Source organism: Arachis hypogaea, chromosome 6 (assembly GCF_003086295.3).
Source record: "Arachis hypogaea cultivar Tifrunner chromosome 6, arahy.Tifrunner.gnm2.J5K5, whole genome shotgun sequence".
NCBI classification, from domain to species: Eukaryota; Viridiplantae; Streptophyta; class Magnoliopsida; order Fabales; family Fabaceae; genus Arachis; species Arachis hypogaea.
This window is the reverse complement of record NC_092041.1, coordinates 57150484-57175485: the sequence shown is the minus strand read 5'-3', so window position 1 is coordinate 57175485 and position 25002 is coordinate 57150484. Positions and strand designations below refer to the sequence as shown.

General features: G+C 31.5%; 1 protein-coding gene across 1 annotated transcript; it reads right to left on the bottom strand.

Moving 5' to 3' along the window:
- Positions 1–18658: 18658 nt before the first annotated feature.
- Positions 18659–20378, bottom strand: LOC112696622 (uncharacterized). Its single transcript, XM_025749449.3, has 2 exons — positions 19082–20378; positions 18659–18977 (listed from the first exon to the last, which is right to left on the bottom strand). The coding sequence occupies exons 1-2, from the start codon at positions 20069–20071 to the stop codon at positions 18771–18773; spliced, it is 1197 nt and encodes a 398-aa protein (XP_025605234.1). The 5' UTR covers positions 20072–20378; the 3' UTR covers positions 18659–18770.
- Between the last annotated feature and the right edge of the window lie 4624 nt (positions 20379–25002).

Below are 25002 nucleotides of genomic sequence, written 5' to 3'. Positions count from 1 at the left end.
AAATTGGAGGGTGTATCCTACACTAGAACTCATGTAAATTAGGGTTTTCGAATTTAATGGGAGTAAAATATATTTTAATCGTGTACTCCTCACCCCGATTAAGGTGGTGTTTAGCTCTTGAGTCCATGCAAAGTTCATTTTCAAGGAAAGAAAAATACCACAAGTCTGGAGAGCACATTCATCGCTCTTTAAATTGGAGGGTGTATCCTACACTAGAACCCATGTAAATTAAGGTTTACGAATTTAATGGGAGTAAAATATATTTTAATCGTGTACTCCTCACTCCGATTAAGGTTGTGTTTAGCTCCGGAGTCCATACAAAATTCATTTTCAAGGAAAGAAAAATACCACAAGTCTGGATAGTACACTCATCGCTCTTTAAATTGGAGGGTGTATCCTACACTAGAACCCATGTTAATTAGGGTTTTCGAATTTAATGTGAGTAAAATATATTTTAATCGTGTACTCCTCACCTCGATTAAGGTTGTGTTTAGCTCCGGAGTCCATGCAAAATTCATTATTGAGGAAAAAAAAGACCACAAGTCTGGAGAGCACACTCATCGCTCTTTAAATTGGAGGGTGTATCCTACACTAGAACTCATGTAAATTAGGGTTTTCGAATTTAATGGGAGTAAAATATATTTTAATCGTGTACTCCTCACCCCGATTAAGGTGGTGTTTAGCTCTTGAGTCCATGCAAAGTTCATTTTCAAGGAAAGAAAAATACCACAAGTCTGGAGAGCACATTCATCGCTCTTTAAATTGGAGGGTGTATCCTACACTAGAACCCATGTAAATTAAGGTTTTCGAATTTAATGGGAGTAAAATATATTTTAATCGTGTACTCCTCACTCCGATTAAGGTTGTGTTTAGCTCCGGAGTCCATACAAAATTCATTTTCAAGGAAAGAAAAATACCACAAGTCTGGATAGTACACTCATCGCTCTTTAAATTGGAGGGTGTATCCTACACTAGAACCCATGTTAATTAGGGTTTTCGAATTTAATGTGAGTAAAATATATTTTAATCGTGTACTCCTCACCTCGATTAAGGTTGTGTTTAGCTCCGGAGTCCATGCAAAATTCATTTTCAAGGAAAGAAAAATACCAAAAGTCTGGAGAGCACACTCATCGCTCTTTAAATTGGAGGGTGTATCCTACACTAGAACCCATGTAAATTAGGGTTTTCGAATTTAATGGGAGTAAAATATATTTTAATCGTGTACTCCTCACCCCGATTAAGGTTGTGTTTACTTCTGGAGTACATGCAAAATTCATTTTCAAGGAAAGAAAAATACCACAAGTCTGGAGAGCACACTCATCGCTCTTTAAATTGGAGGGTGTATCCTACACTAGAACCCATGTAAATTAGGTATTTCGAATTTAATAGGAGTAAAATATATTTTAATCGTGTACTCCTCACCCCGATTAAGGTTGTGCTTAGCCTCGGAGTCCATGCAAAATTCATTTTCGAGGAAAGAAAAAGACCACAAGTCTGGAGAGCGCACTCATCGCTCTTTAAATTGGAGGGTGTATCCTACACTAGAACCCACGTAAATTAGGGTTTTCGAATTTAATGGGAGTAAAATATATTTTAATCGTGTACTCCTCACTCCGATTAAGGTTGTGTTTAGCTTTGGAGTCCATGCAAAATTCATTTTCATGGAAAGAAAAATACCACAAGTCTGGAGAGCACACTCATCGCTCTTTAAATTGGAGGGTGTATCCTACACTAGAACCCATGTAAATTAAGGTTTTCGAATTTAATGGGAGTAAAATATATTTTAATCGTGTACTCCTCACTCCGATTTAGGTTGTGTTTAGCTCCGGAGTCCATGCAAAATTCATTTTCGAGGAAAGAAAAATACCACAAGTCTGGATAGCACACTCATCGCTCTTTAAATTGGCGGGTGTATCCTGCACTAGAACCCATGTTAATTAGGGTTTTCGAATTTAATGCGAGTAAAATATATTTTAATCGTGTACTCCTCACCCCGATTAAGGTTGTGTTTAGCTCCGGAGTCCATGCAAAATTCATTTTCAAGGAAAGAAAAATACCACAAGTCTGGATAGCACACTCATCGCTCTTTAAATTGGAGGGTGTATCCTACACTAGAACCCATGTAAATTAGGGTTTTCGAATTTAATGGAGTAAAATATATTTTAATCGTGTACTCCTCACCCCGATTAAGGTTGTGTTTAGCTCCGGAGTCCATGCAAAATTCATTTTCAAGGAAAGAAAAATACCACAAATCTAGAGAGCAGACTCATCGCTCTTTAAATTGGAGGGTGTATCCTACACTAGAACCCATGTAAATTAGAGTTTTCGAATTTAATGGGAGTAAAATATATTTTAATCGTGTACTCCTCACCTCGATTAAGGTTGTGTTTAGCTTTGGAGTCCATGCAAAATTCATTATTGTGGAAAAAAAAAGACCACAAGTCTGGAGAGCACACTCATCGCTCTTTAAATTGGAGGGTGTATCCTACACTAGAACTCATGAAAATTAGGGTTTTCGAATTTAATGGGAGTAAAATATATTTTAATCGTGTACTCCTCACCCCAATTAAGGTGGTGTTTAGCTCTTGAGTCCATGCAAAGTTCATTTTCAAGGAAAGAAAAATACCACAAGTGTGGAGAGCACACTCATCTCTCTTTAAATTGGAGGGTGTATCCTACACTAGAACCCATGTAAATTAGGGTTTTTGAATTTAATGGAGTAAAATATATTTTAATCGTGTACTCCTCACCCCGATTAAGGTTGTGTTTAGCTCCGGAGTCCATGCAAAATTCATTTTCAAGGAAAGAAAAATACCACAAATCTAGAGAGCAGACTCATCGCTCTTTAAATTGGAGGGTGTATCCTACACTAGAACCCATGTAAATTAGAGTTTTCGAATTTAATGGGAGTAAAATATATTTTAATCGTGTACTCCTCACCTCGATTAAGGTTGTGTTTAGCTTTGGAGTCCATGCAAAATTCATTATTGAGGAAAAAAAAGACCACAAGTCTGGAGAGCACACTCATCGCTCTTTAAATTGGAGGGTGTATCCTACACTAGAACTCATGTAAATTAGGGTTTTCGAATTTAATGGGAGTAAAATATATTTTAATCGTGTACTCCTCACCCCGATTAAGGTGGTGTTTAGCTCTTGAGTCCATGCAAAGTTCATTTTCAAGGAAAGAAAAATACCACAAGTCTGGAGAGCACATTCATCGCTCTTTAAATTGGAGGGTGTATCCTACACTAGAACCCATGTAAATTAAGGTTTTCGAATTTAATGGGAGTAAAATATATTTTAATCGTGTACTCCTCACTCCGATTAAGGTTGTGTTTAGCTCCGGAGTCCATACAAAATTCATTTTCAAGGAAAGAAAAATACCACAAGTCTGGATAGTACACTCATCGCTCTTTAAATTGGAGGGTGTATCCTACACTAGAACCCATGTTAATTAGGGTTTTCGAATTTAATGTGAGTAAAATATATTTTAATCGTGTACTCCTCACCTCGATTAAGGTTGTGTTTAGCTCCGGAGTCCATGCAAAATTCATTTTCAAGGAAAGAAAAATACCAAAAGTCTGGAGAGCACACTCATCGCTCTTTAAATTGGAGGGTGTATCCTACACTAGAACCCATGTAAATTAGGGTTTTCGAATTTAATGGGAGTAAAATATATTTTAATCGTGTACTCCTCACCCCGATTAAGGTTGTGTTTACTTCTGGAGTCCATGCAAAATTCATTTTCAAGGAAAGAAAAATACCACAAGTCTGGAGAGCACACTCATCGCTCTTTAAATTGGAGGGTGTATCCTACACTAGAACCCATGTAAATTAGGTATTTCGAATTTAATAGGAGTAAAATATATTTTAATCGTGTACTCCTCACCCCGATTAAGGTTGTGCTTAGCCTCGGAGTCCATGCAAAATTCATTTTCGAGGAAAGAAAAAGACCACAAGTCTGGAGAGCGCACTCATCGCTCTTTAAATTGGAGGGTGTATCCTACAGTAGAACCCATGTAAATTAGGGTTTTCAAATTTAATGGGAGTAAAATATATTTTAATCGTGTACTCCTCACCCGGATTAAGGTTATGTTTAGCTCCAGAGTCCATGCAAAATTCATTTTCAAGGAAAGAAAAATACCACAAGTCTGGAAAGCACACTCATCGCTCTTTAAATTGGAGGGTGTCTCCTACAATTGTGTGGTTATTGTTATTTCTTTGCTTGGGTTAGTCTTAGATCTTACAATCTCTCACTACTTTTCTATGCTTTTATTTTGTGCCTTCCAAGTGTTTGATAAAATGCTTGTGAGGATTTTAAACTAGGATTTTATGTTCTTAACTTGGATTGATCAATTAGAGACTGTTGAGTTATCAAAAGTCTTTTGTTGATTGGTAATTGAAAATTGCTAGTTGGATTAAGTTTCACTAAATCTTTTCTTCGATTAGAACTTGTGAACTTAAGTTGATTTTATCCACTTGACTTTCCTTCATTTTTAGAGGTTAACTAAGTGGAAGCAAAAAGCAATTACCATCACAATTGACGATGATAATAAGGATAGGACTTCTAATGATCAATCATTGCTAGAACTTTTCTTAGTTGTTAGGTTACTTCCTTGTTATTTACATTCCTTTTTCAACACTTAAAAAACCCCAAAAAAATACTTTCCCATAACCAATAGTAACATACTTTCCTGCAATTCCTTGAGAGACGATCCAAGGTTTAAATACTTTGGTTAGTTTATTGGGTTTGCTTAAGTGACAAACAAATTAAATTTGATTGAGGTTTAATTGTCAGTTTAGAACTATACTTGCAACGCGATCATTTTTATAAATTTTTTTACCGACGATTTTTCCCCTATCATTAAGTCTCAGTTAATAACACACACAATCAATAACAATAATTCTTTGTCTCTCTTTTATATCTACACTGCCAATATATAAAACACTATATTCTATCTTTTACATATACATTACTACATATATTGGTAAATATATATGAATCATCTCTATTATATTGAAATTATTATATTGGTGAATGTTAGTACTAGAGTCTTCTATTTATATTTCTTTATTTTATATTTATTTTCTCTTTCGTATTTTTTTATTTTACAACACGTTTTTAGCACAAGACTCTGATCAAATTTAGGAAGACTTAGAAAATGGCAAGGATATATAATTAAGGTGTTTGCCTTGCAGATACTGCAAGTTCACATACTATTCTCAAAAGTAATATATATTTTTCTCATCTTGTACTAAAAGAAGAATGTGTTAATACTATTATTGGCTCAGGCAATGTGATAGAAGACTCCAAAAGAGCTAAAATTATATTTTTCGGAGGAACAAAATTCATATTAAATAATGCATTATTATCTACTAAGTCTCTAAGGAACTTGTTAAGTTTTAAAGATATTCGCCGAAATGGATATCATATTGAAACAATGAGTGAGAAAAATCATGAGTATTTATGTATCACAACTCATGATTCAAATAAAAAGGTTATATTAGAAAAGTTACCCTCACTTTCGTCTGGATTATATTATACTAAAATTAATACAATTGAATCACATGCCATTGTAAACCAGAAGTTTACCAGCCCAAATGAATTCATAATTTGGCATGATCGATTGAGGAATCTTGGAACAACAATAATGTAGATAATTATTGAAAACTCCCATGGACATTCACTAAAGAACTAGAAGATTCTTAAATCTAGTAAATTTTGTTATGCTGTATATTCTTAGGGAAAACTAATTTTAAGACCATCACCAGTAAAGATTGGATTTGAGTCTCCTGAATTCCTTGAAGGGATTCAAGTAGTATATGTGGACTTATTCATCCACCATGCGGATCTTTTAGATATTTTATGGTCCTAATAGACGCATCTTTGAGATGGTCATATGTGTGTTTATTGTCTTCTTGCAACCTACCGTTTGTGAGATTACTTGCTCAAATTATTCGATTAAAAGCACAGTTTCCATAAAATTCAATAAAAACAATTCGTCTTGATAATACTAGTGAATTCATTTTCCAAGCCTTTGATACTTATTGTATGGCTAACGGAATAAGCGTTGAACATCCAATAGCTCATGTTCACACACAAAATGGGTTAGTAAAATCACTTATTAAATGCCTCCAATTAATTGCAAGACCCTTACTTATGAGAACAAAACTCCTAACTTCTGTTTGGGAGCATGCAATTTTACATGCTGCAGTACTTATTCATTTGAAGCCAACAAGTTACCATCAATTCTCTCCTCTGCAATTAGCTTTTGGCCAGCAGTCAAATATTTTTCATTTGAGAATATTTGGGTGTGTCATATATGTTCCAATTGTACCACCTTCTCGCACCAAAATGGGACTCCAAAAAATTAGAAATTTATGCGAGATATGATTCTCCCTCTATAGTGAGGTATCTTGAGATACAAACAGGAGATGTGTTTAAAGCTCGATTTGCATATTGTCATTTCGATGAATTAAAATGTTCAATATTAGGGAGAGAGAATAAGCTTCTTGAAAAAGAACTTAATTAGAATACATCATCCTTGATGCATTTAGATCTTCAATCAGGGCAATGTAAACTAGAAGTTCAAAAGATTATACATTTACAAAGAATAGCAAATGAGTTGCCTGATGGATTTTCTGATACAAAAAGAATTACTAAATCCTATATACCAGCTGAAAATGCTCCAATTCGAATCAATGTCCCAGTCAGACAAATGGCCACCGAAATAAATTCACATCAGAAGCGTGGTAGGACTGTCGGTTCCAAAGATAAAAATTTTCGAAAAAGAAGAGGTAAATATTATTTCTGTTAAAAACGATAACGACATAGTAAAGACAATGCAGTTGTCTAAAATTTTGATATAGTTTGACGCTAGAAGACGTTCATGTACGTGAAAATAAGGAAAATTATGAAAATAATGAGATCTCGATAAATTATATTTTTATAGGAAAAAAATAAAATCGAAATAAAACAATTGTCAATGAAATATTTGCATATAATGTGGCATTACACATCATGCATGAAAGTAGGGATCCAGCCAAGAACAGTTGAAGAATGTCGACAAAAGAATGATTGGCTGAAATAGAAAAAAGCTATGAAGGCCGAGTTAGATTCACTTGCAAAGCGTGAAGTCTTCGGACCTATAGTCTATACACCAGAAGATGTAAAACTTGTTGGATACAGATGGGTATTTGTGAGAAAACGAAATGAGAAAAATTAAGTTGTACTCTACAAAGCTCGACTTGTGACACTAGATTTTTCACAAAGGTCTGATATAGATTATGAAGAAATATATTTTTCTGTAGTAGATGCAATAACATTACGTTATTTAGTCATTTTATCCGCATACCATAAACTACATATGCATCTAATGGATATGATAACAGCCTATTTATGTAGATCATTAGATCGTGATATCTATATGAAAGTCCCTAAAGGACTAAAGATATCTATACCATTCATCAACATTCGCAGGGGTTATACTTAGTAAAATTGTAAAGATCTTTAAATAGTCTAAAGCAATTTGGACGAATGTGGTATAATCGTCATACTGAGTATCTGGCCAAAAACGGATTTAAGAATGATAATATATGCCCATGTATTTTCATAAAGAAATCTATATCTGGATTCATTATAATTGTTGTGTATGTTGATTATTTAAATATCATTAGAATTTCTAAGAGATTTCAACAATTATAAAAGCTCTGAAAGAAGAGTTTGAGATGAAAGATCTTGGAAAAACTAAATTTTGTCTCGGTTTGTAGATCAAACATACAAAAAATGAAATCTTTATTCATCAAACAACATACACAGAAAAGATCTTGAAGAGATTTTATATGGATAAGTCGCATCCATTAAGTACCCCAATGATTGTAAAATCTTGCTAATAATACACGACCCGATGTATCATTTGCTGTGAATTTACTAACAAGGTATAGTTTCTCTCCAACCAAAAGACACTGGAATGGAATCAAACAAATCTTTCGCTATCTTCATGAAACATTTGATATGTGATTGTTTTATCTATATAGATCCAAGTCACTAGTTGACTATGTAAAAGTAGGATATTTGTTTGATCCACACAAAGGGAGATCTCAAATAAGATACCTGTTCACATATGGTGGTACAGCTATATCATGAAGGTCCATGAAACAAACGATTACAGCAACATCCTCTAATCATGCTGAAATACTAGTGATACATGAACCTAGTCGCAAGTATTTTTGCCTCAAAAGTTTGATCAAATATATTCTGTCATTATGTGGACTGATTGATTACAAGATAGCTCCAACTGTTCTGTTTGAAAATAATATAGTATGAAATGCTCAATTTAAAGGTAGATACATCAAAGGTGATAGAACAAAATATATTTGTCCCAAATTCTCCTTCACTCATAATCTTTAAAATCAAAGAACAATTGGTGTCCAACAGATCTGTTCAAGCAATAATCTGACAGATTTATTTACAATGTCACTTTCAAAATCCTCCTTTGAAAGATTGGTATATTAAATTGGGATGCGCCGATTTCAAGATATAAAGTAATATTGGCAAGAGGAGGAGACTGTACTCTTTTTTTTCTTAGTCAGATTTTTTCCTTATCGATTTTTTTTATAATTTTTTGTTAGTCAGATTTTTTTCTTATCGATTTTTTTTTTACAATTTTTAATAAAATAGTCCCTATCATAAAAGATATTGTACTCTTTTTTCTTCACTAAACTTTTTTCATTAAATTTTTTTTAGTAAAATTTTAACAAAACATAATTCTAAATAGACATAAAAAAATATGATAAGACTTGTTATGTAAATACCCATTTATCATGGATGATTCAGTATTTTTAAAAAATAAAATAAAATAAATTTAATAAAAAGTTAAACTTTAGTTAATAACAAACACAATCAATAACAATTTTATATCTACACTACCAATATATAAAACACTATTCTCTCTCTTAACACTATTCTCTCTCTTTTACATATATATTACTATATTTATAATAAATATATATAAATTATTTCTATTATATTAAAATTATTATAATAATAAATATTAATAAATATATATAAATTATTTCTATTGTATTAAAATTATTATAATAAATATTAATACTAGTATTTTTATTTAAATTTTTTATTTAATATTTATTTTTTTAATAATTTATTTTATATATTATTATGAGATTAAATTGATAAGTTTAGATAGTTAAATATATCTACTTTTAAACCCCTTTTTTTTTATAGAAATATCATGGACTACCAATTTGCTTTCATACTGACTATATCCTCTTCATACCGTAATACTAAAAACGTAAAGAAAAATGTTATTTGTATAATAAAATTTAGCCTTTAGTCAATTTTTAAAATTTAAATAATATTATTTAATTAAAGTTAATTAAAATACATTCTTAATTTGTAACTAACATGTTAATAATTAGCCAATGAATAATAATTCAAATGGAATAATTTTTTTATACTCAATTAAGAAGTTGCGGGTTCGAATCTCCTATCTCTAGTTAAAAAAAAAATATGTTAATAATTAAAATCAATTTAAATTTTAAATATTAAAATTTCTCTAACTTCCTACCCACTTCATAAAGTAGTTATTTTATTATTTTTCTATTTTATTTGTACCTTTCCCTCTCTAGTACGTTTTTTTTTTCTTCTCTCTCACGTTCTTCACAAAAATCTCCATCGAAGAGTATCACTCTTCTACCGATAAATTTACTATTTCATATTTAATATTTTATTATTATTAGATGAGTCGTGTTATTTTGTTCCTATTTCGAGTGACTTGCATGCTAACCCAAAATTCATTTATCATATTATCTTTTTTATTATTATTAGATGAGTCTATGTATCAATATTTTTTTTTCTTCTTCCCTTTCTCTTTTTTTCTTTCTTTCATAATTAGAAAATACCACTAATATAAAATAATTAGACCAAATTAAAGATAAAGAAGCAATTTTTCAAATATTCGAAAAAAAACAAATAAAAATTTAATAAAAGCTTATAATTTTTAACAATTTTTTTATTATTAGTTGAATTTTTTCATTACTTATTTAAAGATTAACGTTTTTAAAATTATTAAAATGTATGTACATAGAAATTAATTTTTTTTAATTATAAATTATAATACATCTATAATTATTAAATTATACAAAAAATATTTTTATATCACATCTAAAATTATAAATCTAAAATTTAAATTTAAATGTTAAAAATAAAATTAATTTTTTATATCTTATTCAATAAAAAATATCTAATAAAAAATATCTAATATTTATTTTTTTTAATAGTTAAATTTTTTTGTTATTTATTTAAATATTAATATTTTTAAAATTATTAAAATATATATTCGTAAAAATTTTTTTTTGTTTTCAATTATTATACCATATCTAAAATTATTAAATAATACATAAAATATTTCTATAACACATCTAAAATCATAAATTAAAAAATTAAATTTAAACGTTAAATATAAAATTAATTTTTTTATATTTTATTCGATAAAAATTTATCTAATATTTTTTATTTTTTATTATTTATTAGATTTTATTATTATTTATTTGAACATTAATACTTTTAAAATTATTTGAATATATATTTGTAAAAATTTTAGTTATTTTTTCAATTATTACGCATCTAGATTTATATAAAACACATTCAAAATCATAAATCTAAAATTTAATTTATTTAAACGTTAAAATAAAACTAATTTTTTTTTGTATCTTATTCTATATCTAATATTTTTTATTTTTTTATTTATACTTTTAAAATTACTAAAATAAATAATTAAATTAAATATTTAAATCTTATTCGATAAAAATATTTCTAACATATTAATTTAAAATGGGTCCATCTAGTGTACAGATGTGTTTTGGTACAGATTTACAGATTTTTGTTTTTTATTGATTTAAAAGTGTATCACTAAAAGTGTTGCTTAAAGAAAAAGTGTTACCCTTAATCGTTAACTTGGCTCTGATACCAATTTTTAGATGTAATTTATTTTTCAAAATTTCTATTAACTCTTCATATTTTGCTTCGAATAAGTTTATAATTTGTATAGATTTTGTTGGTGGTACTTTATAGTTTACAATTTCATAATCAAAAGTATTGAGCTTTTCTACTATTACTAATTCTGATTTCATTTTTATAGTTTTTCAATCTTGTTTTAGTTTATAATATTCTTTTTTGCATTGATTATTGTATATAAAATCTTTTATCTGTTTGTCTTTTTCTTTAGTATAATTTTTCAAATCCTCCAAAACTTCTTTTATTTCTACACTTTCTGTTGTTTCTAAATATCTTTTTAATTTTTCAACTTCATTCTCCATTTTTTCTTTCAACAGCTTTAATTCTTTTAAGTCATAATTTGGTGTTCCAGGCATTTATAAATTTTTTAAGTTTAGTTCCAACTTGTTTATATTTGTTCTTGTTTCTATCCTTTTTATTATAAGATCATTACTTTCGAACTGAAGATTATTTAATTCCCTTTTATACTCCTTTATTTACTTTTTAATTTTTTCGCCCTTTTTCTTTTTATTTTGTTTTCTGGTCTTTCAATCTTTGTATACTTCATTATTTATCTTAGAATTTCTGCAAATTCTATCATCGATTCATCACTATTTTCTAGAGATTCTATTAATTTTTCTAACTTTTCAACTTCTCCTTTCAATTTGTCATAGATTATTTTTAGAGCTTTAAATGCTCTTTGATTTATTTCAGAAAACTGTAAATAATTCAACCGATTTTCTCTTGCAAAGAGCTCTTGTTTCTTGTCTTGATAAGTTACATATATTTTCTCTTTATTTATTGTCATAACTTAGTGTTTAGGGTTTCATTTAATTTTTCGACCTTTTTTTTAATTCTTTTATTTCAGAATTTTCTTCTTTAATCTTTAACTTAGATAAATTTAAAGGGCTATTAATTTTGGATTCTCTTATTTGAAAATTCGATAAAACTAATTTTCCTGATGGTTCTTTTAGTAAAAGAACTGGGTTTTCAATAGCTTTATATTTTGGTATTTCTGTTTTTACAATTTTCTGAAATAATTCATCGACATAAATTCTTTCTCTGTTTTTAAATATTATACTATAATGGCTATTTGTTAAAGCATAATTTATTGCATATGTAATTGAAAATGGTTCATCGTCTTGTTCCATTAGATTCTTTCTGTGAAATTTATAAGCCAAACTTATAGATCTTCCAAGATTTTCAGTTGATAAAGGTATAGCATATCCAAGATGGGCATTGAATTTAACATTTACGTTTGCCAAGTTTCCATGAACAATTCCAATTATTTGATCTATTGGGTCATCAGTAATTCTTTTGTCACAGATTGCTAAGCTTATTGGTGAATTAATTCCTTTCATATATGTAGATTTGATTAAGACTTGTATAGTACTAATATGAATCCATCCAATTTTAGATCTTTTTTGTTGATCCTTAATTTTCTCAATCTGTTTACTCAATTCTTCATCATTTATCAAAACTATTTCAAGTTCTCCATTAGCAGATTTTATCTTTATAGGGGATTCAAGTTGAATTTTTCCATAGAATATTATATTTTTTCTATTAAAAACTTCTTTTAAAAGGTTTTGTTTATTAAAATTTTCATTTGATTTGAGATTTAATTCTGTTTTTAGAACAGCCTGTTTTTCATTATCTAATAAGGCAGATAATCTATAATAATCAGATTCTTCCGTTAATTCTAAACTTTCTAAATAATTCATAACTATGAGATTAAGATAAAGGCGTACCTTTCTGGAGAAAAACTTCCTTTATTTAGAATATTTTACATAAGATGTTTTTATCTCCAGAGGGGAGATTGTAGATACTAACTCCAGAGGGGAGTTTAGAATTGGTTTTTCCTAAGGGAATTCTTCTTCAAACTATAGAATCGCCTCGGCCGCTTCCTCCTTGCTCTCCTAGCATATGAGTACTCTTAGCCTTCTGCTTTCTATCGTTTGATGCCCTCTTCAATTGCCTAAGCAACCTATTTATAATGGTTGGGTCTGATGGACAATTCCCATTCTTACCCTTCTTATGACGTCATTGCTTACGTCATTGTTTATTATCTTGCACCAGCTACATTGTTGGTGCTCTATGACCTAAGCGCTTATGTCACAATGCAATAATGTTGAGAGATGCTTCAGATGTGTTGTCCTCCTCTTTCATCATGTGACCTTCAGATGCGTTGTCTTCTTCCTTTTTCATGTGGGCTGATTCTGTTTCATTATTGCTTTCTTTAGATAACTCTGATACACATAGCTGGCACTTGTGGTCTTCTCTGTCTTTTATCAAATAGCAGAGATTCCTCTTTATCCCTTCAGGGAACTTTTTTAAGAGTCCAGATAAGTTGTAGAATGCTGATTCAAATTCCACTAAGAGTCTCATCTCTTTTTCTTCAATTTCATTCCTTTTACTGGACACAAGCAAAGTATTTCTGCTTTTATAATTGATTCTTGTGTGAGATTCCCTTGTTATTTTTTGAGTTCTTTCGAAGACCCTTGCTAGTGTGCTGGCTAGTCTTCCTTTATGACTGTAGATTGTTAAATCTTGAACTTGATCAATTGGTTGAAAATTTCCTGGGAAGACGGACATGAATATTACTTGGTGTGCTGGAACCAAGCATTCTTCTTCTTCATTAAAAATAGGTTGACTGTTCGTAAATTTTAGGGATATATCCCTTGGATTTACGTTGTCAATCATATTTTTAAATCTCTTTACTGCATCAACGAATCCTGCAGGAAACTCACTAATAATTTTTAAATCATTAAAAATTAAAATTGTATCAATTAATCCATACTGGAAAAACTGATAGGTGTCAGATGGGGAAGCTTCTGAAAATATAACCAGCTTTGTTAACTGTTCTTTGGCAATAGGATAATATCTCAAGATTGCCCTTTTTTCTTCAGTCCAATTTAGGACTATGTTAAGGGTTTCTCTGAGATTTGATCTACAGACCCTTTTCTTTTCCTTGATTTCAGCCCTTGTAGGAATGTTTCTTATTATTCCTGTTCTCTGGGTTTGAATTAGAGCTTTATCTGCTCTTTTTAGGGTTTGCTCTGGATGAAGAGCTTCATATTCCCTGAAAGATTCCTTTGCTTCTTCCAGTGTTAAAAACCCTCCTTTATGAATTATCCTTGATTGATGTGTAAATGGTGCTGCTTTTTCCCAGGCATCATATACTCCTTTCATGGGGCCATTATAAATTACATAATATTTTTTATCTTGGGTAGATTTTTTGATAATTTCAGCAATTGTTTTATTTTCTGGAATTTTTTCTTCACCTGATTTGTCCACCACGCTTAGCTGGCTGAACTTTGATGTTTTTGGCTGTTGTGTTGATTTCATTGCTTCGATGGCCTTCTTGAGGGATTGGATCTGTGTCCTTATTTGCTGACAATGCTTGCATTTTTCGAGTTCTTGTTCGTATTTCTAAATTTCTTGATCTAATGCGTTGTAGACGAACTCCATTCTCTTGTTAATGTATCTGCAATAACATTTTTGTCACCCTTAATATATTCAATTTTTATTGGATATTGTAACAAAAATAATTGCCATCTTACCAATCGTCCATGATTATAATCAACTTTTAAATTGTATCGTATGAAACCTGTTAGGTAACTTGAATCTGTCCTTAATGTAAATTCTCTGGGTAGTAAATCAATTTTCCATTTCTTAAGAGATTTAATGGCTGCTAGAGTTTCCTTTTCATGAGTGGTATATCTTTGTTCTGTTGGAGTAAAAGTCCCTGAAATATACCTGCAAAGTAATTCCTTTGAGGAATATTTAGAATCTAATGATTCTTTTTCTTGTTCCAAACTTTTTATAGTTTTCTTAGCTTTTAGACATCCTGACCAAGTTATGTCTGAAGCATCTGTTTCTACTATTAAGTAGTCATTTTCTTCTGGAATATAAAGTTCTGGAAGTTTTTCACATAATTCTTTAATCCTTTGAATTTGCATACTGTCTTTTTCATCCCATTTCCATTCTTTTTTAGTACTTATTTTTGGAAATAAGCTTTTAGTGTATTCTGTTATGTTCTTTAAAAATCTTTGATCAGAAATATAATTTATACACCCTAAAAATCTTTGTAATTGTTTTCTATCTTCTATTTTATTAGGAAATAAATTTACCTTTTCTAGGACATTTGGCTGCAGTTTTAGCTTTCCTTGAGTGGATAGAATTAACCCAAGAAACTCTATTTCTTGTTTTGCTATTCTTGCTTTCTTTTTGCTAAGAACTAATCCTTTTTCTTTACATCTTTCTAAAACTATTAATAATTTTTGAAGATGATCTTCTTTATCCTGTTTTGTAAAAATTAGTATATCATCAATGTACACTAAAACAAATTCATTTAACTCTTTTAGATTTTCTTCCATAAATCTTTGATAAATACCTGAGGCTTGTTTTAATCCAAATGGTAATACATTCCATTCATAGAGCAACACACTTGTTGATTCTTTTGTTGGGCAAGTAAAAGCAGTTAATTTCTTTGTTTCTTCGTCTAAACGAAGTTGCCAATACCCTGATTTTGCATCAAGAGATGAAAACCAAGTTGTTCCTTTGATTTTTTCTAAAATAGAATCTTTTCTTGGAAGTTTGTGAGCATCACCAATAGTTGCTTCATTCATCTTCTTATAGTTAATAACCATTCTTCGTTTTCCCCTTTTAATTTCATTATTGTTTTCAACATAAAAGACTGGAGCCGCATGAGGACTTTTACTTAATCTTATAATTCCTTTTTCCAAAAGATCTCTACATTCTAATGAAAATTCTTCTCTATCTCTTACGGAATAAGGAATTTTATTTGGAACATTTATCTCTTTTGTAGGATCTTTTAATTTAATACTTACTAATTCGTTATTTGTATTTTTAGTATCTAAAGGATTTTCAGCACAAATTTCATCCAAAAGTTCTTCTATCTTTATTTCAAGATTATTTTTTGGGATATTTATCTGAAAGTATAGATTTAAATAACATGTCTCTAATATAGAGAATATTTTAAATTTTAAGATCTTATCTATAGTAGTAGTTGGTATTTTTATCCGTTTTGATTTTTGATTTATTGAAGAATCGTATGGAGCTTTTAAAACTATATATGTTAATTCTTGAATGAATGGATGATATAACTTTAAAAAGTTATTTCCTATGATAAAATCCATTCCAGAATCTAACATATATATTGATGGAACAATGAACCTATAATTTTGAATAAAAATTTTAACCATCTCTGCTTTTTGGTCAATTTTATGTATTGATTTGTCAGCTATTCTAACTCTTAATGGTTTCTTTAATTTTTTTCAATCAAGTTTTATATTTGAACTAGCAACGCATTGTGTTGCTCCAGAATCTATGAAAGCATTTATAAACTTTTCTGTTATTTTTATAGTAATAAATGTAGCATTATTACTCAGTCTCTGAGTCTGTTTCCGAGATATATTCAAAAATATAGTCTAAGTTGTCATCAGATTCTTCTAATGGTTCCATAAAACAAGACTTAGCAATTTCTATTTGTTTAGTAAGATCCTTTTTATCCTTCTTTTTCGGGCATTCATTTGCATAGTGTCCTTCTTCTTGGCAATACCAACATTTACAATTTTCTTTTTTATTCGGGCAATAGTTATTTCTTTGTCTTTTATTTTTATTGTTATTTTCCTTTCTAAAATATCTCTTTTTCTCCAGTTTGGATAGTATTTTTTTCTAAATTGATATTTTCTTTTTCTTTGAAAATTTTTATTAAGACCATATTTTTGAGGTATCTCCTCATTATCTTGACAGCAAATTCTAATTATATTTGCAAATCTTTTTTGAGTTGCTTCTTGCATACAACGTTCTTTTATTTCCTCTCTTATTGCAGAGGTTGCTCCACCAAAATTATTTTCAATTGTTCCTCTATTTATTTCTCTTATAAATCTTCCCATTATAAATTCATTAGCAGGATATGGAAGTTTTGTTATATACATACTAAGATAATGATTTTTATCTTCTTCTTTTAATTTGTAATAATGTATTCTATATTCACATATATAAGACTCCACATTACATAAATCATATATCTGAATATTAACTAAATGATTTTTTGCTTCTTGATATTTTTTATTATAGACTTCTTGTCTATGATCTATAATAATTTTTTCCAAAAAATTCTTTATATAGAATCATCATTATATATAATATCTTATCATAAGCCGATGTTTTTGTTTCTAATTCTTCTATTATTTGGTTTTCTATTGATGTCATATAATCTCTTATAGTTCCTTTAGTATGAAACCCTATGTAATTTCAAATGTCTCTTCCAGACAATTCACTAAGTTTTGGATTAGTAAAAGCTTCTAATAAGAAGGAATTCAACCAGTTTTCAAAAATTTCTTTTTCATTCTTTTTACAGTCTAAATCGAGCATTCTATCTCCTTCCATTTCCTGAATTTTAGGGATGTATTTTGATGGTATTTTTGTATATTTTGAATTTTTATTTATAAAACCTTTTTAAAGGCATAATTATCAAAACCTGTTTCCATTTAAATTGAGATTGATTATCCTTAGATGTTCCAGCTTCATTTTTTACTTGTATTGGAATTTCTGGTTCTTCGTCACTTGAGTAATCTAGAATGTGTTCTTCATTTTCTATATTTTCAGAATTTACTAATTCTTCTTCTAATTGAAATCCTTGTTCCATAACATTATTTTCTTGAGCCATTTTAATTGTTTAAAAAGCATTGTAACTTCTTCTAATTTTTCTTCAATGTTCATAATTTTAGTGGTGGTTTTACTTTTAAATCTGTTATGTTGATTATATTTTGAAATTTTTCTTCTTTAGATTCTCTTTTTCCTTATTTCTTTGAAATTTTATGGATACTAATATTTTTTTAAGCATATCTACTATAGAATTTAATTGTGGGTTGAAGGTATGATAAAGATGTGAAAAATCATTTCCATGGTAACATTTTCTAGAAATTCTGTGTGAAAAATAAGTTTTTTCATGTTTTTGAAGTCCTTCAATAAAACTTATAGTAAAATAAAAATTTTGAGAAAAAATCATTTTGTATTGATTTTAAAAATTCGGTGTCATTACATTACAATTAACAACAGTTAAAATCATTAATTTTTTATCTATTAATTTTGATAACTTAATAATTATTTCTCTCTTAAATCGTCTAATTTACTTTTTTCCATTAGGTGACGCTTTTCTTTGTGAAGAGTTACAGTTTTGAGTGAAAAATGTAACTTTAGAATGTGTGGTTTAGATTTTGCCACATCTTTAAATCTGTACAGATTTAGATCCGTACCATATAATTTTCTATTTAAAATATAATCTCTTTAAAAAGTTTCTATGCGAGTTAATAATTAAAATTCTTAAAATTTATTTTTTAAATTTTAAAATTAAAATCTTTAATTTTATTACATTTAATTTTTAAATATATATTTAAATAATAATCTATTAATAATTAAAAATCATAAAACTAAAATAAAAATTTTAAATTTTAAATTTTAATTTTATTTAATTTATATTTTAATTATATATTTAATTTAAAAAAACACTAAATTTATCCAAATGTATTTATTTTAATTTTTTTAAATTATTATAATAAAAAACTGAATAAAGAATACCATTGTGAAACTTAAAATACCAAGTACTAGACAAACCCATTAAACAGCCAGCCAACAAAAGCAACAAAATATTATTAAAATGAGTCATACATGCATCCCCCTAAAGTAGTGTAGTAAACTAAGCACATACATATTGCAGCTATACTAATTATCACATTTTCTCACGGCGCCCCGCATCATTCAAGGCCTCATCTGCTGCCTTTAAAGCATCTGCCGCCGCCCCCGGTCGACTCTCCTCCACTCGGATCCACACCTTACTCTCTCCGCCCGTGCCTCCTCGTCCTCCTCCTCCCTCCATCCTCATCCCTTCCATTTTTCTCCTTGCTTCTTCCTCTATTCCACTCAGCTGCAGCTTCACCTGTATCCCCACGCACAAACATATAAAAGAATAACATATCAAATCACGAAATAAATAAATCAAATGATTATTACATGAAAACGAGACTACCAATACCACACCACCTTTGCCTCATTAGTCTTCTGCGTGGCTGCTTCCGTTGTCTCTGCGGCCTTCTGCTTGGTTTCCTCTTTCTTGCCGGTGAAGAAATCCATAGCTCTCTTAGCAGCATCGGCAGCTGAGTCTTTCAGCTCCCCAAGCTTCCCAATTGTCGTGTCCTTCCCCTCTTTTGCCTTCTCCGCAGTATACTCTGAGTACTCTCCAGCCTTCTGCACTGTAGCGTCTTTTGCTTCCTTTGCCGTCTCAGCACCATAATCTTTTGCATCCGTCGCCTTGTCAGCAGCATAATCTTTGTACTCTCCAGCTTTTTGCTTTGTAGCATCCTTCGCTTCCTTCGCCTTGTCAGCAGCATAATCCTTATACTCCCCAGCCTTCTGCATTGTAGCGTCTTTCGCTTCCTTTGCCTTATCCGCAGCATAATCCTTATACGCGCCAGATTTCTCCATTGTCTTGTTCTTGGCTTCTATAGTTTTATCAGCAGTATAGTCCTTAGTATCTTTCGCTTTCTGAGACGCATAATCTGCATACTCACCAGTTTTGTTCATCGTTACATCTTTTGTTTCTCTCGCTTTATCAGCAGCATAGCCAGCGTACTCTCCAACTTTGGCACCTGCTTTGTCCTTCGTCTCCATTGTCTTCTCAGAAACACATTTTGCAGTGTCGCTAACCGCCTCTCCGGTCTCCTGAGTCTTCCCTACCACAGCTTCCTTTGCGTGCTCGATAGTGTCGTGCACTGCCCTTAACATGGACCCTATAACATCAGGGTTTTGCTGCTGCTGCTGTAGCTTGTGGTACGAAGCTGTGTCTCTTGCTCTGTTCACATCTTCGAGATCCTTGGCAGCAAGCTTTGCAGCGGCTTCAGCACGTGCCTTTTCGGAGTTGAGCGTGTAACCTTCGTCACGCTCTCTTTCTCTGTTTACATCGCCTATGTCCTTGGCTGCAAGCTTTGCAGCTGCCTCTGCTCTATCTTCCTTGAATTGTTGCCTCGACGCCATTAAAGAGAAGAAAATTGAAGTAGAGATAACAGAATTCAGAAGTGATTTTTAGTTTCGGTGAAGATGGATAGATAGATGTTAGTATGTGATCCAGAGAAGCAAAGTGGTTGCGTGATGTAAACAGGGATATGAAGGATTGATTTAAGCAGAAGGATGCTATAAGGGGTGAGTAACAATGGGAGAAACTACAGCTTAAAATGGAGTGACACGTGTGTAGGAAACATCACAATGTGACACGTAAGCGTGAGACGCTCTTGAGTGGTGACATCTATCTATATTGATTCTTGATCCATATAAGCAAGTTGCTAACTGAGAATGTTCTATTTAAATGAGATTTGAAGGGAAGAGAAGGTGAAGCACATCCAAGACAGAATGGCTGAATGGGAGTGTATGGTCCACGTGTCCAATCACGTGTCATACCACAGGCCAAGAGATTTTTTCCATGGGGCAAATAAAACTTTCCAGTTGTTTCTTGTAGAAGTTTTAAGTGTCCTCAAAGATAAGAGCTATGGGCTTATTACTTCATTAAGGGAAGAAAGAAAATAATGTTGGTGATTTCTTCCAAATCTATGACAATTTGGTGGGTAAGTTATTTTTGTTTATGTGTCATCATTTCAGTTATTGATCAAGTAAAATTTTTAAATTTGTATTAATGTATTCAATAAATATGTTCACACTATATTATATTTTATAGTATTTATATTATAGCACATAACGTATTTATACTATGTATAATGTGCAAATTATTGATTTTACAAATTCCTCCCCAAATACTAAAGAAATCAAAATCTTTTCCAAATACTATTTGAATGTCTACAGCTTCTTCTACCTCTCAAAATACACTTCGAAGGAATTACTTCTTCTTCAACCTCACTGCTTCTTCTACCCTTCTTTCAACTGCTCCTTCTTCTCTACCCTTCCTGTAGGTGATGGGTGTGATTTTTCCGGCGACCCACTCGCAAAACCTTCCTCAAATACCCCTGTAATGTCCACTGCTTCTTCTTCTACTACCTCACTGTTTCTTCTACCCTTCCTATAGTTGATGGGTTTGATTTTTCCGGCGACCCACTCGCAAAACCTTCCCCAAATACCCGTATAATGTCCAGAGCTTCCTCTTCTATCACGCTGCTCCTCGAACCATTCGTGTAGGTGAAGCGTTTGATTGTTCTGGCGATCCAGTTGCAAAACCTTCCCCCAAATACCGCTTTAATGTCCACAGCCTCTTCTTCTACCTAATTCCTCGGATTTATTCGGTGAGTCATCTTTATTGACAGATTTGTCCGAACCCCGTTGAAGACTCTGCCTACTGCTTCTTCGTCTAGGGTTACGCGAGTGTCCTATTCTGTGATTCACAGGCAGAGTGCAGTATTTCCGAAACCGTCGAAGAAGGTAAGTCATCCCCCATTCCGGTAACGGTTCCTACGACCGAAGTGCAAAACTCCTTCGAAAAACCATTGTAAGGCCTGCTGCTTCTTCTTCTAGGTAATTCGTTTGTGTTTTGTTGTCGATTTTGACAACCAATTTTGCGTGATTTGTTCTGATTTTCACTTTCTTTAATCACCATTAATCGAAGCAGATTGTTTCAATTTGAATACAATAGTTGATAATAGTTGTTCATGGTGGTGTTTAATGTTAATCAGATTGATGGCCAGTGATGCGTGCTCCTCAAACACGAGACGAGACAGAGGCGAAGTAGGCGGAGAATAGGAACTGATAGCTGGATATGCAAGTTCAATTTCGCTTCAACCTGGGAATGTAAAAGATGGTATGACCCCAAAATGCTTCTGCAAAAAATATGCCATCTGTTACATGTCAAAGACAGACACCAACCCGAATAGGCTATTTTTTGGATGCCCATTGTTAAAGGTAAGGACCCAAATCTTCATGTATGATCACTAAGTTTATGCTAAATTTTGGTTGATTTTGAATTTTTAGAATGGTGGTTTAGAATATAGATTTTGGTTATTTTTTCTAGCTAAAGTTGTTGTGGATGTGATTTTGAATTGTATGGAATGGCATGCCTATTGGTTATGAAAATGATTTGATTTTGTAAGCGATATGCTGTTATAATGGGTTGCTATTGCATATGATTTGATATTGATGCTGGTTAATTTTGAAGAATGATCGAGAACTGGGAAATAGTAGATTTATTGAAAATAGATGTTCCTAGATTAAAAATGTTGATTTTGATATGAATTCACATGGAACCTGATCTGATATAAAAAATGGCTTTAAAATTTGAAAGGACTTCTAATTTTTAGCCTTTAGGGATTAATTACATTCACATATGTGGATTAAATTGAATTGGAGTGTTTTGTACCACCATACATTCATTGTGTTCTATTTGATTTAGGTGACAGAAGCACACTGCAAATTCAATCTCTGGGTTGATGACCACATTGTAAGGGTCAGAGCGGGGGAGGGTACTAGGGGATCGGGTGATGGCAAGCAGAATCATGTTGAAGAACATCTGGGAATGGATAACCTGATAGCACATATAGAGGAAAGAATAGTAAACCTAGAGAAGCTGCTGAACAAGAAAAGTAGAGAAGCAGAGTTGAGGAAGAAGAATAGAGAGGCAGCTGCAAGAGATATGGAGTCTTCATCAACATAGCATAATGATTAGATGAAAACGAGAACCTGAAGCACCTCTATTAGGTTCATAAAGTTAATAATAATTGCCTTCTATCTGAATTTCTCTACTAGAATGTAGACACTCAATTGCTTGAAGCTTTTAAAGGAAAAATTGTCGATAACTTTTTTTTTATATGGGCAACATGGTTGGAAGTTGATTATGTTTCTAGTTACGTGTTCTTGTTTTACCTATACATACGTATACATTTTATGTTATATATTTTTGTGAGTTAGTTATCAAAGTGCCCTACTAATTTCAATAGTATATGAAGGCTAATATGTTGTAGTAAGTCAGTCCGAATACCAGAAAGAAATAACCTTTTTTTTAGTGACATGAATGCTGAATATTGCAGTCATGTTATAACTCAATTTTCGGCATTTCTGTAAGAGTAGCAACGAGAATGGCATGACAATATAGAATGATGATTTGGTGATGAATGACAAATCATGCGGCCTCCACAATAGATAATTGACACGATCTGTTTTTCTTCTAATATACTAGTGTGCAGCATAAATATGGACATATGATAGAATGAAGAAGCTGAAACTAAACTAGAATGTTATGTAACGGTTGGGGTAATGGGTGAATTGAAACTTGTTAGTCAAGTTTAGTTGCTTTCCTTTCAGAAATTTTCCTGCATAGGTTTTCAAATTCCTAATCCCTTGAACCTAAATAAATGTTAACACTGCTAATTTATCACACCATGATGAATGGCCACTGCTTGGTTCTAATATACGTCATTTGTTCAGCAAAAATTGGAATGCCATTTATTATTATCTATTAGCTTTTGTAATTTTGATGATTCTTATTTTCGCGTTGTAGAAATATTGTCATAGCAACAAATTTGCCGAGAGTAGGATCGCCGTAGATGGTGTTGTGTATGTCATAGACTGTGGTAAAGCAAATGGGACCAGCTATGATGCTTTAAATAAGCTAGCCTGTCTGTTACCATCATCGATTTCAAAGGCTTCCGCTCATGAGGTATTGATGTAGTAGATCATCATCTTTATCCACTTGCAGATGATGTTTAATGCTCAAAATGAAACATTTGTCTTTTTCTATAACCGTTGCTTGCCATTATTGCTGAATGAGTGTATGGCTTATTGCAGGTGTTACCATGTACTGGGTTTGGTTGTGCCATCATCCAAGACATTAGTGGTGTCTACAATTGTGGTCCTGAATCGTGTGGCCATGATGTAAGTTTCTCTTCTAACCTATTTCAAGTAGTTTCATCATAATGCCCGTTTATATGTTATCATTTTCCCCCAGTGTTAGTTATTTTAATTAAGTGAATGTTTATTCTTTATGATGTAGTTGGGATTGGGCTTGGTGAACTAACCTGGGAAAAAAACATTTATTTTTTGGTAGTTCTACTCTCTGTTAAAGTATAGTGGGCTAGATGCCAGTTCGGACCGCAACAAAAACAATTAGTAGATAATTCAGCTGAGGAGTAATGCATCATGTGGCTTTAAACCGGTGAAGCCCAACTTTTTCTGAAATTTTAAGGGAAACCAAGATTATCCAGGTAAGTATTTATTCCATTGATGTCTCTGTCTACACCTACCCTGCTCATTATTTGTTTGAGTAGTAGTTTTTAGTATGAATAGCAGTTTTTGGTTGAATATCCGCGTAAAATGTTTGTTGGTTAACTGATATGTGTCACGTAATCTATATACTACCATAGTTACAAATAGAATAACACTATTATAAATCTCTTATACATGACGAACACAACAGGACACATCGACTTTGCAAGAGTGAAGTTGTTATAGAAGCATTTGTCTTAATTTCGGGCCTTTCAAACCAATGTAAAACATTTTAAAGATAAACTGAAATAACAACTTAGAATTAAGCAATGTTATACCAGTTAAAAGTGGATTTCATAAACCAAAAGGTAAAATCATAAATAACAGCAACCAGAATACTAAACAAAGACGTTCAACAAAGTTCCAAAGTACATTAAGTTGGAGTAGATTTACAATGTCAATTTTTCTACACCGGAAATATCCCTTCAAAATACTTCAATGTAGACCTAACTGTGATCGGGTGTGGCATTCCTGGGTCTCGCCATGCTCTCCTCACCAATAGATTTCTAGTGTCATGTTGATTGTCATATTCTGTCAACACAAGCTCTCTGTACCTGTAATTGACGAGTAACTCTCTTTCCTGTGAATTGTTCACTAACAAAATTAGGTTATCTTCCACAAATAGTATTGGATTTTCCCTGATGCTTCGACTCGCAAACCTGTAGTATTGCTGTAATGTTTTGTTTCCACTGGCGTCTTCATTCAAGTGC

Coding starts and splice junctions, on each gene's coding strand:
- LOC112696622 (XM_025749449.3), bottom strand. CDS start 20,071: ATGGCGTCGAGGCAACAATTCAAGGAAGATAGAGCAGAGGCAGCTGCA. Junction 18,978..19,081: donor AGAAGACTAATGAGGCAAAG/GTGGTGTGGTAT, acceptor GTGGGGATACAG/GTGAAGCTGCAGCTGAGTGG.